This window comes from Mercenaria mercenaria, chromosome 2 (assembly GCF_021730395.1).
Source record: "Mercenaria mercenaria strain notata chromosome 2, MADL_Memer_1, whole genome shotgun sequence".
Taxonomy (NCBI): Eukaryota; Metazoa; Mollusca; class Bivalvia; order Venerida; family Veneridae; genus Mercenaria; species Mercenaria mercenaria.
The window spans coordinates 77,959,299-77,979,868 of NC_069362.1; the positions used below are offsets into that span (position 1 = coordinate 77,959,299).

Here is a 20,570-nt window from a genome sequence, read left to right on the forward strand (position 1 = left end):
CATTCGGGGACTCATGTAAGCTATACATGACATTGTACAGTTACTATCAATATTCTATATAGCATTAGTAAACTGTTCAATATAAAAAATAGAGAACAATTATTTTAATGTGACAGGTTACCATAGTAACAAGCTGTTATTGATTGGTTACAGGTGTGATATAAATGTTTTAGGTACTTGGAAGTCAGAAAAGACAATAATAGGAACATTCCAATTATTTTCACATGAAATAAAGGGATTATCCTATTTATACAGGCATGAAAAAGCTGATTGTTAGAATAAGAAGTGTAAATATATGTATGACACTGTATTCTCTGCGACAATTTCCTGGTTAAATTCTCAATTTGGATGGATCTTCCCCAAATTTTGTCTGTAGTATCCTTGTATACTCCTTTCAGTTTTATCTAAAAGGTTCTGCTTAGCCCCTTTTAGAGGACGCCAGAGCTGAAGTTGAAATGCCTTTTGACATCTTCTCCTAATGAACCACTTAATGGATCTTCACTATAGACTTGGTACATAACATTCTTGGAAGATCTTCCTAAATATTTTTAAATGGTTTCTCCACATACATGCAGTATTAAGAAACAATTAATTTTTCATAACTTTGCTGCATTTATTTATTTATTTTGTTGGGTCATTATAGGTCATATGGTGACTTTCCAGCTTTGATGATGGAGGAAGATGCCATATGTCCCTCTGTGCATAATTTCATTGCAAGCGGGCACCTGGGTAGAGCCACCGACCTTCAATAAGCCAGCTGGATGGCTTCCTCACATGAAGAATTCAATGCCCCAAGTGAAGCTTGAACCGCTTGAACCTACATCGCTGAGGGGCAAGTGATTTGAAGTCAGCTACCTAACCACTCAGCCACAAAGGCCCCTACTTCGCTGGGCAATAAAAGGTGAAAAATAATGTTCATAGTTAATATAATTTAATCTCCCTTTAAAATGGCCTAGAATCTAATATGTTACAATGAGGAAGTTAAGTTATAATCACAGGTTCATCATAGACGTATTATCTAAACATTCAGTCTGAAATCTGATAACATTTTTATGTTAACATCACTTTATGACATGATATTTTCACAATAATTAATCATAGCATATTTTACCACAAAAATCTTGCAGCAGAAGTATATACTACTAATTCAAACTTACTGAGGACTTTTATAAGTTAAAACTAGCTGTCATAAACATACTAAAACCTTAAGATGCATTGTGACTGCGACTCCCTTAAGTTTCACTGTGACAGCAACATATTTAGAGTTAGGTCATTGTTTCAGAGATGAAAGTTCGAACATCACCAAATCATAGAAAGAAAGAACCATTTTACATCAAAATTAAAAAATTAAACAGCAAATAAAACATTTATATTATTCTACAAAACCATTGTCAATTTACTCACATATATATATTGAATTTCGGAAAGGGCCTGCATGAAGGTCCTCAGCCACACTTCTGGACAGTTCAACGCCTTTAAAAACTAACCATTCATAAAAAGCTGTTACATGTCTTTGTTTTGATGCATTTGCAACAATGTACAAGTGCTTAAACTTTACATAACTAGGTTAAACATCGTTTCTGACAATTGTTTACTTTTACTTCTTTACAAATGGCATTCTTTTTTAAAGGGGGACAACTCTTTTAGAATATTTTTAGCCCACCATCATCAAATGGTGGGCTATTCAAATCACTCTGCATCCGTGGTCCGTCATCCTTCCGTCCGTTAACAATTTCTCGTTATCGCATCTCCTCAGAAACTACGGCGGGAGGGGGGGGGGGGGAATTTGACCAAACTTTGTCAGAATGATGTATTGGTACCCTAGTTGTGTCCCCCTGAAAATCAGACTGGTTCAACAATTTTTGAGTGAGTTATGGCCCTTTGTTTATTTTCATAATTTACATAGATTTATATAGGGAAAAATTTTGAAAATCTTCTTATACAAAACCACAGGGCCTAGGACTTTGATATTTGGTATGTAGCATCATCTAGCGGTCATCTACCGAGATTGTCCAAATTATTGCCCTAGGGTCAAATATGGCCCCGCCCCATGGGTCACATGGTTTAATTATATAGACTTATATAGGGAAAAACTTTTAAAATCTCCTTGTCATAACCTACAACATTCAAATTTGGACGTTATGTATAGTTTTGATTGGCTAGATGAACCTTGACATGAGTTGACCTTGATCTTGACCTAGTGACCTACTTTCACATTTCTGTAGCTACAGCCTTCAAATTTGGACCACTTGCATAGGTAACGTTTTTGTACCGAAATAATCTTTGACCTTGACATTGACCTAGTGACCTACTTTCACATTTAATTTGCACCACATGCATAGTTTTGTGTTCCAAATGAAATTTGACCTTGATTTTGACCTAGCGACCTACTTTCACATTTCTCAAGCTACAGCCTTCAAATTTGGACCATGTGCATAGTTTTGTTTACCGAAATGAACTTTGACCTTGAGATTGACCTAGTGACCTACTTTTACATTTCTGTAGCTACAGCCTTCAAATTTGGACCACATTCATAGGCTTGTGTACAGAAATAAACTTTGACCTTGACATTGATCTAGTTTCACATTTTTGAAGGTACAGGCTTCAAATTTGGACCACATGTATAGTTCTGTGTTCCGAACTGAAATTGGACTTTGATTTTGACCTAGTGACCTACTTTCACAATTCTTCAGCTACAGCTGTCAAATTTGGAACACATGCACAGTTTTGTGTACCGAAATGAACTTTGACCTTAAGATTGACCTAGTGACATACTTTCACATTTTTCAAGCTACAGGCTTCAAATTTGGACCATTTGCATAGTTTTGTGTTCTGAATTGAAATTTAACCTTGATTTTTATCTATTACCAACATTTCTCAAGCTACAGCCTTCAAATTTGAAGCACATGCATAGTTTTGTGTACAGAAATTAACTTTGACCTTGAAATTGATCCTACTTTCACATTTCTTTAGCTACAGCTTCAAATTTGGACCACATGCATGGACCACACAGTTTTGTGTACCAAAATGAACTTTCACCTTGAAATTGACCTTGATCAATAGTCTTGAAATTTGGAACATTCAAAAATGGCTCAGTGGTGGGCACCGAGATCACTCTGTGATCTCTTGTTAAGTATCCAATTCTACCGGACAGAATGGGAAAAATGTATTGGGCAGATGGGTTGTTTATAAAGATGTTGTTCATTTACTAAATATTTCAATGGCTTTGTGATATACTGCTTAACCATAAAACTTCTACGCAATGCTGCCATATCAATACTGGCAAGTAAGATCCTGACACCATACTAAATTAGGAAGTTAAATTCTTTAGATGTTTTTATATTTTCTTTAATACAAACATCATGTGGTGTATCAATTTGCTTTGTAACAGATCTAAAGAAATAATTCTGAGTGATTAATTAATGCAGGAGCAGGGATATTGTCAGTTGTATAGGAAAACAACAGCTGGTACTATACATGCATATAGGTGATTGCTTATAAAATATGTGACCAAATAGGACAGACAACCTATTGATATTATCAATCAACCAGACTCTTTGGTTTTAGTAACACACTAAATATAACGTAACATGTCTACCCTTTTCTTTAGAAAAACTTCCTCGGATAGAATAAACAATATTTGGGTGTACAGTCGACACTGTATTAAGAGACCGCCCAGGGGACTGCTAAAAAGTGGTCTCTTAATGGATAATGGTCTTTTAATAATGAATTTCAGTCAGGTGAAGAGAAAAGTTATTTTCAACTGTTAATGTACTTTGCGTTTAGACAATGTGGATGCCATGATGGCAAAAAACTACATCTATGATTTTAAAATCTGTTTTAAGATCGTGAACAAAGGTTAATTGCATTCAGTAAGTTGCAAAACGTACTCGCTAAATACACAGGTGAAGAAATGCCGACCGGGAATTTGGTACCCCGGTTGCTAATAGATACTTTTGTCGAATATTTTACCTGTCAGGACTACATAAATGTGGTCGCTAGTCGTTTAATGAAATGAATTTATGTACTGAAAACATTCGGGAGGGATTCTGACTGGTTGTTTGATAAAAAAATCGCTTAATAGAGGTGGTTGCATGTACGATGCCGTCTATAATTTATAAAGCTCTGGCAAATCTAGATTGGTAAGCATAATATATGTAGCATACAAGTACAAAACATGTAACCATATTCAAATATTGTATCTCATTTCACTGTTAATCCTGGGTAGAGCCAGGTGGTCAAGGTATTTAGATTAGTCTATCTTGAAACCACTGGTCTGCCCTAGGTGACTTACTAAGACCCCAACAAATATGATAGCAACATTATCATGTACTTACTGACCAACACTTGGACATCAAATTTACTGTATTCAAACAGACAGGAACATTTTTATAACTAATAGGATACATTCACGCTTTATATGAATGCTTAAGTCAAAATGTAACTTTTCACATTTTTATTATCAAAGCAGTACAGTATTATGTAAATATTCCGAGTGAATTCCATTGTTTTAAGCTTTCTGTGTTATTTTTACTATGTGTTATTTTTATTAGTCAGTCTGGGTGCATTTTGTCTCTATTTTTACTAGTCAGCTATGACATACAAAATCATGTATTTATAAATGTCATACAAACATTATTTTCTTCTTATCCCATTCTGTGTCAGTATTTTTTCTTTTTAAGAATGTCTATTTGTGATAACTCATATTTCATGTCCCTATGTCATACCATCAGTAACATGGACCACAATGGAAACAAGCATTTTTGTCCCTTTTTGTGTTATCCTCAGTACAGAGATGCATGGTATGGGTCATTACTCATGTCTGTGTATTTTATTTTGAAATGCAAGATGATTTGTTATTGTATACCATTAATGGATTTTGTACCAAATAAATCTTTCTATCTATGCTAATATTACAGTTTCATTCTAGGAAAAAAAAAACTAGATACATTCCTACCAGGATGTGTTTTTACCAGGATGTGTTCTCTTAAAATATCAAAAAGTAGATAATGTTTAAACAGTCACGACTGATATGTCTAGTACAGTGCAAAACACTTTTTATCAGTTTTTACAATGAAATGTTTGTTACATTTGTTTATAGTATAGAATGAAATAACAGGTTGTCTGTATGAATTGATGAGACAAATCTGTTCTTATCACTAACAGAACCTCTTTTCACACAGTTATAGGTCATATGTATGGCAACTTTCTAGCTTTTCATGGTAGAGGAAGACCCCAGTTGCCCCTCTGTGCATTATTTCATCAAGCACAGGCACCTGGGTAGAACCACCAACCTTCCTTAAGTCAGCTGGATGGTTTACTCACATGAAGAATTCAACATCCAGAGTGAGACTCGAACTCACATCAGTGACGGGCAAGTGAAATTGAAGTCAGCAACCTTAACCACTCGGCCATGAAGGCCTTTTTTCCAGATTAGCATTTTGTAAATTGTCATCTCAGAGCTTTGCTAGTTTAATAATTAGAAGCGACAAAATGTTACTGCTTTTAAACCTTTCAACTGGTGTTGCTTTGTAACTGGCAAAACACAAGTTAAAGGTCCAATACTAAGGAAAGTGAACATTTTAATTTCTTTTAAAAAGCACAGAAACTATTTTATTTTATTGGAAAATGAAAGTTGGTATGTAGAAATTCGAAATAAATCGCATTATATGTACAATTATTTTTCTATGAAGTATGAAGAAAGTTAAAAAGACCTGGGGGGTCATTCTGTCGATTCATTGAAATTTTAACATAATACACATACATTTCTTTGAGTTCCAAAGACCTTCTGTAAATTTTGACCTGCAATCTTCATTATTTAGTGTCTTGCAGAAGTCTATGCACTGGCTATGAAAAAAATTGCCAACTCAATTTCCCTTAGTAATGGACCTTTAAGCAAATTGCTACAGGTGTTCTAAATGCTAAATGAGCAAGGATATTATTAATAACTTTCCTAAGTAGAAGATGACAATGTGACAGTAGTCAGACTCATTTTGTCTACACCTAAATTACAGACATTTATGACAAATGTAAAAACTAATGATTAGTACTTGAAGTACAGATGTACAGCATAAATGAAGAACGAAGTGTAACACAGTTATTAGTATTGCATGTATTTTTCACAGTTTTTTCTCCATTGTTCATAATTATAACTTTTACTTTGTGGATATTTATAAAAAGTACTTAACCAATAGTTTAAAACTTTGTAATGCTTTGGTTTTTTTTTCCACATTTTTAAAGCATCTGGAAGCTTGATAAGCAACTGTCCCTAAATGTGAAGTGATCTGTCACTCACTGTGACGTGATTACAGGTAATAGTGTCCTTGAAAAAACTCACCTTGATTACAGGTAATAGTGTCCTTGAAAAACTCACCTATCTCCTCTGTACCACCTCTGCAGATTTTAGCCGCAGACCCAACCCGACCAAGTGCATCATTATATGCTTGAGCCGTCACTGTAACCGCTGTAATATATACAAACAGTAACATGTATAACATTGCTGTCACTGTAACCGCTGTAATACATACAAACAGTAACATGTATAACATTGCTGTCACTGAAACCGCTGTAATACATACAAACAATAACATGTATAACATTGCTGTCACTGTAACCGCTGTAATACATACAAACAATAACATGTATAACATTGCTGTCACTGAAACCGCTGTAATACATACAAACAATAACATGTATAACATTGCTGTCACTGCAACCATTGTAATATATACAAATAATAATAAATATAACATTGCTGTCACTGTAACCATTGTAATATATACAAATAATAATAAATATAGCATTGCTGTCACTGTAACCATTGTAATATATACAAATAATAACAAATATAACATTGCTGTCACTGTAATGCATCATTATATGCTTGAGCCGTCACTGTAACCGCTGTAATATATACAAACAATAACATATATAACATTGCTGTCACTGTAACCGCTGTAATATATACAAATAATAACAAATATAACATTGCTGTCACTGTAACCATTGTAATATATACAAATAATAACAAATATAACATTGCCGTCACTGTAACTGCTGTAATATATACAAATAATAACATGTATAACATTGCTGTCAGTGTAACCGTTGTAATATATACAAATAATAACATGTATGACACTGCTGTCACTGTAACCGCTGTATTATATACAAACTAGAGATGCTTTTGAGAAAAGCGCATGTCTCCCACAACTGCCCAATTGAAAAAGGTCTAGTTTCTCTCGATGGCTTTGATGAGTGGACCCCACTGAAAATGTCTAGTTTCTCTAGATGGCTTTGATGAGTGGACCCAATCAGTAATTCAAGGGCCATAATTCAAAAGTGCCTGGGCGGATTTGGCTAGTTATCGAACTTGGCTGAGGTCTTATGGTCAAACACATTTTGTTCAAGTTTGGTGAAGATCGGATGAGAAATGTTCGACGTAGAGTGCGGACAAGCTTTGTGACAGACAGACAGACAGACAGGAGTAAATCAGTATGTCTCCCACACCACTGTGTGGTGGGAGACATAATAATAACATATATAACACTGCTGTCACTGTAACCGCTGTATTATATACAAATAATAACATATATAACACTGCTGTCACTGTAACCCGTGTATTATATACAAATAATAACATATATCACACTGCTGTCACTGAAACCGCTGTAATATATACAAATAATAACATGTATGACACTGCTGTCACTGTAACCGCTGTATTATATACAAATAATAACATATATATAACACTGCTGTCACTGTAACAGCTGAATTATATACAAATAATAACATATATAACACTGCTGTCACTGTAACTGCTGTCATATATACAAATAATAACAAGTATAACATTGCTGTCACTGTAACCCCTGTGATATATACAAGTAACAGCATTAATTATATAACATTCCTGTCACTGCAACCATAGTAATACATGTACATACAAGTAATTGCTGTAACATGTACCAACAGTATAAAACATTGCTGACACTGCAACCACTGTAATGTATACAAACTAGAAGACGCTTTTGTTGAAAAGCATGTCTCCCCCAAAGCATATAGTAGTCATAGGTAAGAAGTCAATATGGATCAGAAGCGAAAGTCAAAGAGACACTGATAGTTGGCTTAGTGAATGAAATGCAATAGGGACCATCTTCTCAGCATGTCCAATCATCCCATGAAGTTTCAATGTTCTAGGTCAAGTGGTTCTCAAGTTATGGATCGGAAATGGTTTTCCATGTTCTGGCCCCTTGGAAATGGTTTTCCATGTTCTGGCCCCTGTGACCTTGACCTTTGATTGAGTATTTCAAAAACAATAGGGATCATCTACTCTGTAAGTTCTATCACCTATGAAGGTCAAATGATTTTCAAGTTATTGATCAGAAACAGTTTTCCATGTTCTGGCCACTGTAACCTTGACCTTTGATCAGGTGACCCCAAAATCAATAGGTGTAATTTACTCTGCATGTCTAATCACTCTAGGAAGTTTTAACATTCTGGGTGAAGTGGTTCTTAAGTTATTGATCAGAAACATTTTTCCATGTTCAGGCCCGTGACCTTGACCTTTGATTGAGTGACCCCAATAGGGACCATTTACTCCGTAAGCCCTATAACCCTGTGAAGTTTGAAGGTTCTAGGTCATATCCACATCACTTAAAAGCAACTGTTTAACTATTAAATCCAACAACTCAAAGGATACTTTATTGAAAGTGTTGCATTTGTATTTTTCGGCGACGCCGTCTAAATTCGTTTTCGTTACCTATGCCACGTGACTTCAGTTTGCAAATCAAACTACTTGATAACGCATTATAGATAATTTATCAAAATGGAAGAGTTATGCAACGCTCTGCCTGATTGGATGAGAGTGTCAATTTCTTTCACTCTGTTGATTGTGCTACGCTGAGTGAAATGTAGACAAAGCGTTTATCCAAAACGACGCTGTTCACAGTTTTAAAGCTAACTTTGGCTCAGTATATTTAGCAAGAATATTGATATATCTCAAAATGATAAGTAAGTTTAATAAATATGATAAAAACCTGTTCAAATACCAACATATCGTCACCTCAACGCAACAAAGTCGTAACTTCTTATAAATTTAATATAAGTTACGACTTTGTTGCGTTGAGGTGACGATATATCAAATTAAAGAAAGAGCTGAATACGGTCTGCGTATCACATGAATAAGGGTGTGATAAGAGTCTTTTATGTAGAGAAGTGCTTTTTAAAAGATTTTCCTTTTTACAATTGTCGTCTGTATATGAAAAGGTTTCTTGCTTATGTGACTTATTCAGATTGCATATTAAAATAAGTACTTGTTTGCTTTGATATATTTGTTATAAATTATTTAACTGATTTATTATATATGAATATTTTTCTTTAGTATGGTATGCAAACATTGAACTCAGTTTAAATCTGTTTTATTATATATATGCTATATAATGACTGAATCTCGTTACACTGAAATGAAGGTACGCTGCATACAGTTTATCTATGTGATATGACTACGGTCAAACTTTGCTTATGAAACAGAAATATTGAAATAATTACAATTGTATGTTTTGCTTGACCTTCATTTTTTTATAGGTGTGACGTCATTGTCCAATAGCGAATATGCATTTGTTAAAGCGGGATCAGTTGGCCTATTTTAGAAATAAATAAAAATAATAAATAAAAAAATCCTTTAATTGATTTTTTCTCATGTATTCTAATCAAACTTGATTTGTAGCATCTTTATTATAGGCCCGCAGCCAACTTTGTTCAGCTGGGATAACCCCTTTTAGGGGCTGCTAGAGCTAAAACTAGAAATGCCTTTATACAGCGTCTCATGAACAGCTTAGTGGATCTTTGTCATACTTGGTCTGGAGCATCATTATAAGGTCCTCTTCCAAATTTATTTATATAGGAACTTAGGCCCTATTAGGGACCACTATAGCTAAAAGTAGATATGCCTTTCTTCGCATTAACCACTAAAATGTAATGGATTTTTATCAAACTCGATGTGCAACAATATCGTAAAGTCTCCTGCTATTTTGTTACAAATGGGGATAGGGACCAATTTAGCTAAAAATATAAACACGTTTAATGACCTCTTCTCATGAACCGCTTCATGAATCTTCATCAAACTACTGTTGTTATTATTCGTCTAAGGATAAAAGAAACAAAATTGCAACCCTACGAAACCTTTGCGAAAAATTAAAAGAGAACCATTTAAATTGTTAAAGTGCGGTGTTTAGTTTTGCAATTTGAAAAATGTTTGATGAAAGATGAATGTTAGATGAAAAATTAATAAACTTCTGTCCTTATTACAATTCGCCGACCATCATTTTTAAAGATATTTCTTGTTTTCTTGTGATATGATCTTAAATTCTGAATGATGTCACATTTTTATGACAGGAAAACATTATGGCATCACTGTAGGTCAGCATGACTTTTTGACCCCACTCTCAAGTCAATATGAGTTTTTATCCCTAATCATGTAATTGTGATTTTACCAATAGAAATGGCCATAAATACAGATTTAATAATATTAAATAAAAATATTTAACATATACACAAGAATGTTTGTATCAGAAGCTATGTAAATGCCCACAGATAGTTTCATGTTGAACATTTCAGATGGTAATCTAACAAATTCTTTTATCATTTATTCTGCCAGGCTTATCTTAATACAGCTGCATGTTTACTTCACCTGCATTTCTTTTTCAAATGTACAAAAAGAACATATTTAGTATTTACTTTGCAATCAAATTCACAGGTACTTGAAACATATTATTTTTGATGTTCTACATGGGCTAAGTACTATAATAAAACTAGTTTTATTATTTATTATAGCCCATACAGAACATTAAAAATATCTGTGATCTAGTTGTAACACATTTTTGCTTGCTGAAATGCTAGGAATGGCTAAAAGTCATTGACTGTGCTGAAGCCACATCAGGAACCTTAAGGTGGGCTCTGACATAGGCTCTGATTTTGGCTTTGATTTAGGCTCTGATATAGGCTCTGATTTTGGCTTTGATTTAGGCTCTGATTTTGACTTTTATTTAGGCTCTGATATAAGCTTTTATTTAGGCTCTGGTATAGGTTCTGACTTTGGCTTTGATTTAGGCTCTGATTTTGACTTTTATTTAGGCTCTGATATAGGCTCTAATTTTGGCTCTGATTTAGGCCTTGACTTTGGCTTTGATTTAGGTTCTGATTTTGACTTTTATTTAGGCTCTGATATAGGCTCTAATTTTGGCTCTGATTTTGGCTCTGACTTTGGCTTTGATTTAGGTTCTGATTTTGACTTTTTTGGCTCTAATTTAGGTTCTGATTTAAGCTTTGATTTAGGCTCTGATATAGGCTTTGATTTAGACTCTGATATAGGCTCTGATTTTGGCTTTGAATTAGGCTCTGATTTAGGCTTAATGTTTTAGGCTCTGATTTTGGTTTTGATTTTGGCTGATTTTGGCAAGTGATATCAATACAAATCATGCTCAGAGTTAATAACAAACATCTAATTTATGATATTTTGAAACAAAAAAGTTCAAGAGGCAAGAGAAGCATTAAGGCTTATTATTTTCCTAATCTGTTCAGATTTACTGTCCACATTTTCGTGGGAACAATAGAGGAAAACCTAAACAGTGCATGAATAATTCTCCATAATCAGACACTACTTTGTCATAGCTATGTCAAGTTAGGATTGTAATATTTCAAAAATTGCCCAGTGACAAGGCCATCATTTTCCTGCTATTTATGATCTTTGGAAGGTGCAAGTTATTTAGTTATCTGAAACCAGTAAAATAAATGACAAAATATAATGGTGAAATGTAATACATTAAATGTACAATAATTTGATTAGCAATTTTTTTTTGTTATAAATATTTTCAAACGTTCTGTTTGTACTTTTTTCTTGTCTGTTATACAGAAGGTGGCAGGACTGTAAACCACCAGTGCCTACTAGGACTAAATAACTGAGATTCATGTTCTTTTACAAAATGATTTTCATGATTTCTACATTAAAAGAAAACTATTTTTCTGGGTAATAGACTTTGTTACAGGTCTAGTGGCTAGTCTAATTAACATTATATATTCTGTTTTACTTCATGCATCAGCTTGATTTAATCAAATGCATCATTCTGTAACAATACACCTGCTTACAGGCTATTGTTTAAAAAAAATGTGTAAAAGATTTTCTTGGAAACTTAAATTCAGCTAACATGTATTAGACTGGTCAACAATGGCTACCACTTAATGTACCCTTGTTTGTATTCTTGTAGATCTACTGATAAAAACTTCACCAAAGTGTTGAGATTGTGTTATTTACTACATGGTGTACATTTTTCCAAAATGAAAATGGTTTTTAAAATTGATGTCATTTCAAAGATAGTATCACAGAAGTGATCAAACCCTAGGCACAAAAATATTTAACAGTGAACATTTCATTTATCTGACCAATTTTGATCAAATTTTATACCCATTTATTTGAAAATTAATTACTTTTCTCTACCTGCTTAAGCTTTAAAGGTGAATATTATTTTTAATTATTAATGGTTACATTCTTTTCAGTACCTGATGCACTATGTTTACTAGGTAAATCTCTGTGATTTATAAATATGGGAGTGGAATACTGTCTGTATGTGAAAATGTACAATTTTAAAATTGTACATCTTTGAGATAATTAGTGTTGTACAACTAGAACCTACCGTCTGTTGAGGGCTTTATTAGGACCATTATACTTTGCAACAAAGACAAATAAGCTAGGTCACCAGGAAAAACTAGAGCTATCACTAAAGGTGACGAATGTACCCCCGCATGCACTGACACAGTACATTGCAATTTGACGCACACAAGATTGCATAATTATGTGGACTGTATGTATATAGACTGTATGTATACAGTATAGTAACAAAAAACAAAGTCCCATAACTATGCAGAATATTTATCTAAAAGAACGTAACATGCACCATGCACAACTAGGGTTGGTACTGATCAGTTGTGTGAAGTTTCATTAAATTGTGTGCAAGGGTTCGGAAGATTAGGCGCGCACAAGATTTCATATGCAGACTGTATGTATACAGTATGTTAACAAGAAACAAAGTCCCATACCTCTGCAATTTTTGTTGTTGAAAGAACCTAACATGCCCCATGCACAACTACTGTTGTTACTGATCACTTTTGTGAAGTTTCATTAAATTGTGTCAAGGGGGTGAGGAGAGATGGTGCGCACAAGATTGTGTCTACGTATATAGTATAGTAACAAAACACAAAGTCCCGTAACTCTGCAATTTTTTTTCTGAAAGAACCTAACATGCCCCATGCACAACTGCTGTTGTTACTGATCACTTGTGTGAAGTTTCATTAAATTGTGTCAAGGGGATGAGGAGAGATGGTGCGCACAAGATTGTGTCTATGTATATAGTATAGTAACAAAAAACAAAGTCATGTAACTCTGCACAAGATTGTGTCTACGGACAGACAGATGGACAGACAGACAACCTGAAACCAGTATACCCCCCCTTACAACTTTGTTGTCGGGGGTGTACAAAAATAAATATACTGTTCTTGTAATTTATCATCTTTACTAAGTGGGTGCATTATTGGGTCTTAGTTTAAAACATCCCACGCCCATCATGGGTAGTTATAGATATTATTTACACAGGATAGTTTGAACTCGAATGTGTCATCAATGTACAATACTTCATACATTTTACGCCCTGTTCTGATAACACTGTGTAAAATCTGTCTTTAACATTATCTCATTCCATCCCTTGAATACAACTTTCAAACCCTCAGATCAAATGTGAATTTAATAATGTTACATATCAATTAATGAATAAATTTTTCACTGTCTGCTAGATTATCTGTTAATATCTCAGAGTATCCCAATGTCCATAACTTTTCCAGGGCTTTTGATACAAAAAAAATGACCACCGAGTTAAAAACTTTAACTTGAACTTACTCACTTCTGACTGTATTTTAAACAGTGAATTAAATGATATCTTATTGTTTTGTCCATCTATAAATACCTATTTGTAACTATATTTTATCACTACATAATATCATAGAACAAATATTTGTTCTTACAATTAACATTCAGCCCAAATTTCTCTTAACCATACGTCTGAGCTGACTCTAACAAATTTATATATGAAAGTATACTTCTACAAAAGTAAACAGCGTTTGGAACATTAAAGTATTTAAATCCGATAGAAAACAAATATATGAGAAATGAAACAATATTTAATTGTAGCTACATTAAAACAATGATCACTCCAGATTGCAAGGGGAAGAAAATGCTCAGATTATTCAAAGCTTCCAGTGATATTGAGGAAATACAAGGAGAAAAAGCAGCGAGTGCACCTTCTACAGCCATCACTGCTTCAGTGAATGCACATTCTTGAAGTGTCAAGGCTTGAAAGAACACACGTTCTATAGCCGTCAATGCTCGAGTATGAGCACATTCTAGAGCTGTCAACGCTCGACTATGCGTACGTTCTAGAGCTGTCAATGCTCGAGTATGCGCACGTTCTAGAGCTTTCAATGCTCTAGAGTGCACATTCTAGAGCTGTCAATGCTCAAGTAGTGCACATTCTAGAGCTGTCAATGCTCAAGTATGCGCACGTTCTAGAGCTGTAAATGCTCGAGTATGCGCACATTCTAGAGCTGTCAATGCTCGAGCATGTGCACGTTCCACAGCTGTCAATGCTAGAGTATGCGCACATTCTAGAGCTGTCAATGCTCAAGTAGTGCACATTCTGGAGCTGTCAATGCTCAAGTAGTGCACATTCTAGAGCTGTCAATGCTCAAGTATGCGCACGTTCTAGAGCTGTCAATGCTTAAGTGTGCACACGTTCTCGAGTATGCGCACGTTCTAGAGCTGTCAATGCTCAAGTATGCGCTCGTTCTAGAGCTGTCAATGCTTGAGTATGCACACGTTCTCGAGTATGCGCATGTTCTAGAGCTGTCAATGCTCAAGTATGCGCATGTTTTAGAGCTGTCAATGCTCAAGTATGCACACGCACGTTCTAGAGCTGTCGAGACTGGAGTATGCACACATTCTAAAGCCTTCAATGCTTGAGTGATGGCCATCAAAGCCATTTTCTCTTTAAAATGGAAACATAAAACCTTCATCAGTCAACATAATGGAATTTCTCTTTGGCTTCAAGGCACAATTATTTGCTTATAATTTTCTACACTAAACATTCAGCTCTGCAAGATTTTGTGATACCAACATTTAAGAGGCAACCCACTTGAAAAACAGCACCTTAATAGTTTGCCATCTAAGCAAGAACAATTCAATAAAATTTAATACAGTAAGAATATGATACTGTGTTTATTCATACAATATTTGAACCAATATTGACATTGAAATACATCTTCACATAAAAGACAATGTATCAGATAAAATACACCAGTTTTACTTGAAAAACTGATGAAAAACAACAACTTTTTTAAATAAAAGACAAAAATAACCATACCTTCGGGTGCTAATTTTTGCATTATATTTCAACACCTTATTATCTCCCTTTTACAAAAATATTCATGCATTTTTCTACTGTATATATTTAAAGGTTCAAATCAAATTAAAGCCGACAGGGCATCTTTGTACATATTGCAGAAATCAATCGCAACAGACGGTACCAATTTAAGAAAAGTTCCGCCTGTAGTTTTACATGCACCTCAAGATCAGATAGACATGCTTTATATGTAACTACTTTTTGAGCAGAAAAACACATTGTTAATAATTTGTTTTAACTGTGTTGTTCTGGGTAACCATTGGACATAAGCTGTTCACTCTTTTAAACCAATACTGCTGACAGTTTCAGATGTGCCTTCAATACAGCTGAAGCTGTATTAGCAGCCACCTGTAACAAGCAACCACTTGCTATCTATAGGCAGTCAATCAGCTGACTTACCAAATTGTACTTTTTGTTCTAATTTTAGCTTTGCTTTTAAAGCAGCTACCTTCTTTAAACAGCCAGAGTGTATCACTCCCTTGGCTGGCTGATTTATACAGGCTTGATTGTTCTTAAGTTGCCCTTAATTTAGTTGGCAACAGGTTACCAAAAAATCCAGTCTATAACATTTTTCATTCATTTATGTATTAATACTATTGAACTTAACATAGTCAATTATACAGTCTGTCATTAAGGGTGAACAACCTCTTAAAAAAGAGGATAAATGGATATATTAAAGATGGACAAACAAAACTTGGGCAATATTAAATTCCACAGCAGTATACAACATGGTTTTGTGGTTTCAAACATGAGTAAACTTACCTTGTAATGCTTTATAGTAGGCTTTCCCTGTCAACAGTATCTGTCTCACGCCAGAGTTGAAGTTTTCTACCAAATTCTGCAATATTCACACCAAGAGTTCTGGTAGTCTAATATAGCAGAATGCAAAGGTGATCAGGCTGAATCATACAAGCAGACTTTAGCTACTATCTGACCAAAGTTGTTGTTTAATTAGCATAGATTGTCATGAAACTTGGCATGAATATGCATCCTATATGACTACATACAATTCGACAAAATTTCAGGCAAAGTTATGGCAAACTGAATATTTCCGGACCTTAAGTCTTAAGTTTCAGACCCCAGGATGCAGTTATGTGCCCCATGATGCAGTTCTGTGACATCTAGCCGTATTTTATTAAGAAAACTAAGTTTAAAAAATTGATACAAAACATAAAATTAGCATCAAAGTATCATTTATGATTTGCCACTTTTCAAAATGAGTTTACTAGTAATTAACAATTTCACTTGCACTACAAACTCCCATTTGTAAACTACTGACAAGATAGGCAACATTTCATCACTTATAATTCAATGAGTTACATATAAATAATTTATTCTTCATTATCTGAAAAACTTAAGGACATCTTTTTATTTTTATATGCAGCAAAATTTTGTCTGATCTGTGCCTATGTTAAAAAACTTAAACTTTGGTAAAATTGATGCAATGCCAGCTGAAAATTAAAACTTACCCATTTTAATAAAAATATACCTGTATGGGAAATCAGCATTCAGAAACATAGTTTTTACCTAATTTGCAAGTTACTTGTGCAAGAGAAGATAGTTTAGTAAGTGGAATTTCAAAGCATTATTGTAAATTACAGGAAAATATATCTTAACTAGGCGTGTACTCTGTAAAGTACATTGTTAGAGGTCACTTTAAAGATTAAACATCTTACCAAAGAAATGATAAGTTACTGGTTTTTTTACAACACAGAATCTTGAAATAAGTCAACATTATACATACATGTACGAAAATTATTGGTAAACTGATCAATATAGTCACATCAGCGCCGTAGCCACACTGAGGCAAACCGAGGCAGTTGCCTCGGTTAAAATTTGAGAGGCAAAAACAAAAGAAGAGTAAAGAGTAGGCCTTTCACACTGATGAAAATTTCAGTTATAAAAGTTCAGAGAAGTATATTAATATCATGAGAATATAACATAATATATCTGCCTCATGACATCATTGAGGCAAGGTGAGGCGGAAATCCTAACAGCCATATTGATAGCCTTGTCCATGCCCCCCTCCCCAAAGTTGGCTGTGAAGTGAGCTACTCATCAAAGTCGAACCCAATTGTGTATTATATTTATCAAATTTAAATCCAAAAATGCACCAGAGGTCACTATTTCATACTGAATTTTCAAAATGTTTCAGGGGAAAAGCCCCCTGAAAATGAGGGTGAATCCCCTTCCATACCTTAAAATTCAGACCAAAAAAGGCACTAGAGGCCACCATTTCATACTTGTAATTCATTTTTTTCCAGGGGGAGAGCCCCCTGACCCCCTAAATTGAGAAGATCCCCCTACAGTACCTCAAATTTTAGACCAAACAATGCACCATAGGCCACCATTTCGTATCTGTATTTCAAAATAAGAGAACCATCTGACCACCACTAAACTGAAGGGGAATCCCCTCCAATACCTTAAAATTCAGACCAAAAGAAAATGCACCAGAGGCCACCATTTCATAGTTATCTTTACACCAACATGGACACAGTCCCCCTCCAGTACCTACCCCCTCCCGGGTTATAAACTAATAAACTACTAGTATACTAAACAAGAGGACCATGATGGTCCTGAATCACTCACCTGTCCCCACATGACCCAATTTTCATGAAGATCCATTGAAAAATATGGCCTCTAGAGAGGTCACGAGGTTTTTCTATTATTTGACCTAAAGATCTAGTTTTTAAAGGCATGTGACCCAGTTTCAAAATTGACCTAGATATCATCAAGGTGAACATTCTGACCAATTTTCATGAAGATCTATTGAAAAGTATGGCCTCTAGACAGGTCACAAGGTTTTTCTATTTTTAGACCTACTGACCTAGTTTTTGACCGCACATGTTCCAGTTTCGAACTTGACCTAGATATCATCAAAATAAACATTCTGACCAACTTTCATAAAGATCCCATTAAAATGTGACATCTAGAGTGGTCACAAGCAAAAGTTTATGGACGGACGAACGAACGGACATCCACGGACGCACGGACGACGGACGCCACGCGATCACAAAAGCTCACCTTGTCACTTTGTGACAGGTGAGCTAAAAAAGCATGTTGTATGTCTTACTGATGGTTTTCTGATTTTATTGCCTTTCAATTACAAAAATGATTGTATCCGAGACTATATTAGAATAGGATAAATCCCCAATTATCCTTGTTATAAATATATTTTTTCTTAAAATATGAACGTTCTGTGAAATATAGGGCTAAAGGGACGATTTTACTGTGATATAAAACAGTTTGAGAGTGCTTCAGACCGCACCAGAGACGTCCTGGGGAAAAAATCCGGGAGGCATGCCCCCGGATCCCCCTAGGTTGCCTCGGTTAAAATTTGTGTCTGGCTACGGCACTGCACATAACATAGTAATATTAAAATGGAAAAACGGGAAAAACGGTTACCTTGTAAACCGCCTCAGTTAATTTATGTACATTGTCCGTATTACTTTTCATTTTGATACATGTAATTCCCTTAAATCCACAATAATCTAACGGTTATTTGCGCGTCCGTCATCTGTGAAGTTTAACATCACACAATGAAGTTTCGTGTGCCGACTATCTGATAAATTACAGGTGTGATTACCCGCCATACGTCACGCGATTTTTGATATGCGGTTACTTCTCTTTTATGCCCAACGTAGCAACCCGATTATGTCCCCTGTTATATTGATTGCTGCAGACGACAAAATAGATGGGCGTGGCATGTCTATTTCTTACTGAACCTCGGGCCATCCGAAGAAGATCGATATCATTAGTGTGAGTTTAAATAACAATATAGACATAAAATCTAATAAGACAGGGACCCTGTTAGAAAATTTGAAAAAGGCAATGACGGCCTGAGAACCGCAGTTTTTTTGTGACAGGACGAAGGTCACTATGACCAGTCACCTTCCATAATGGTTTGAAAAAATTGAGACCAGTTACAAACTTATAACCAAGGCTTGTGTGATTACAATAATAGTTGTAAAAAAATCTAGCAGTAGATCTACACACCCTACTGTATGTAGGCCTATTTGTTTAAGTTTCGGACACAGTGCACCTTGTTTCAACGGTGTAATATATTTTTAAACCTGTAAGATTGACTGAATAAAAAAGCTAAAACCAATTTGCGAACAAAGCTATGAAATGAAATAACTCATGGCTGCCAAGCACAGTTGTGGCAGTTCTTTTAAATATTTTAAAACAGTCCAAATTAATCCGTTCCTCATGTCATGTATTAGGAGAAGCGAGGTATGCAGTTTGACCCAAAGGAATACACTCAGAAACGAAAATTCTAACGATCACGATCTCTGTCAATACTGTATATTCCATATTCTGACTTGTACTACATTTCTGAAAAGAACACTAGTATGAAAGATGCTCTGATATTACTTTGTTTATGTTATGGAATCAGCCCAGTTTTAAAAATCACATAAATACACATAAATGGCTACAGGTTAGAAACCAGCTGAACTCATGTGAAGGTTTTCTATGATTTAACCTAAGTTTCAAAGTTAATCTATATTTCATAAAGACAATTTAAGCATTTTGATTAGAATTGCGTAGATTTTCTGTTGGGTTGAGAGTCACACTACTAACACAAATTAATGGCGGCTTTTCCAGGTTTTGTTGGTGCTTTCCAGGTATTAGTTCAGTCATGGGCGAGCAGCTGGGTAGTATCATCGACCTTCCCAGCTAGATAGCTATTCCACACCTTTCGAACCCAATTCGAATGGGGTGAGGTATTAGAAAGTGTGATCACTAAAGTATCTTTTTTTTCCTACAATATGACCTATAGTGACATAGTTTTTGACCCCAAATGAACCAGTATAAAACGTGCCAGCAAATATTTGGAAGGTTCCGTTAAAATTTGTTAAGAATGTGAAGCGTAGTAGAGTGTATTATTTACACAGCTAATCAATCTGACTCCATTTAATTTTTCAGCGATCGCTCACGGGTCAGATGAACCCTTAGCCTGAAAGTCAATCTTGACAGTAGATCCACTGTGTTCGAAGACCTGGGCTTTAACGGGCTGTTAAACTAACCGCCTGTTAAATTTTGATTAAAAAAAGGGGAGACCGG

At 34.9% G+C, this 20,570-nt stretch overlaps 1 protein-coding gene across 4 annotated transcripts in view; it reads right to left on the bottom strand.

Moving 5' to 3' along the window:
- LOC123564373 (brain-specific angiogenesis inhibitor 1-associated protein 2-like protein 2) overlaps window positions 1-19,254 on the bottom strand; it is a 60,896-nt gene extending 41,642 nt beyond the window's left edge. The window contains exons 1-3 of one of the 4 annotated variants that reach the window (XM_053537024.1): window positions 18,912-19,254; window positions 16,269-16,344; window positions 6,374-6,463 (exon numbers count right to left, since the gene is read on the bottom strand). In XM_053537024.1, the coding sequence (XP_053392999.1) occupies window positions 6,374-6,463; window positions 16,269-16,344; window positions 18,912-18,962 (217 nt within the window). In that variant the 5' untranslated portion in view covers window positions 18,963-19,254. The remainder of the gene's footprint in view (window positions 1-6,373; window positions 6,464-16,268; window positions 16,345-18,911) is intronic. The other 3 variants (XM_053537025.1, XM_053537026.1, XM_053537027.1) reach the window with 3 other exon arrangements.
- Window positions 19,255-20,570: the final 1,316 nt, after the last annotated feature.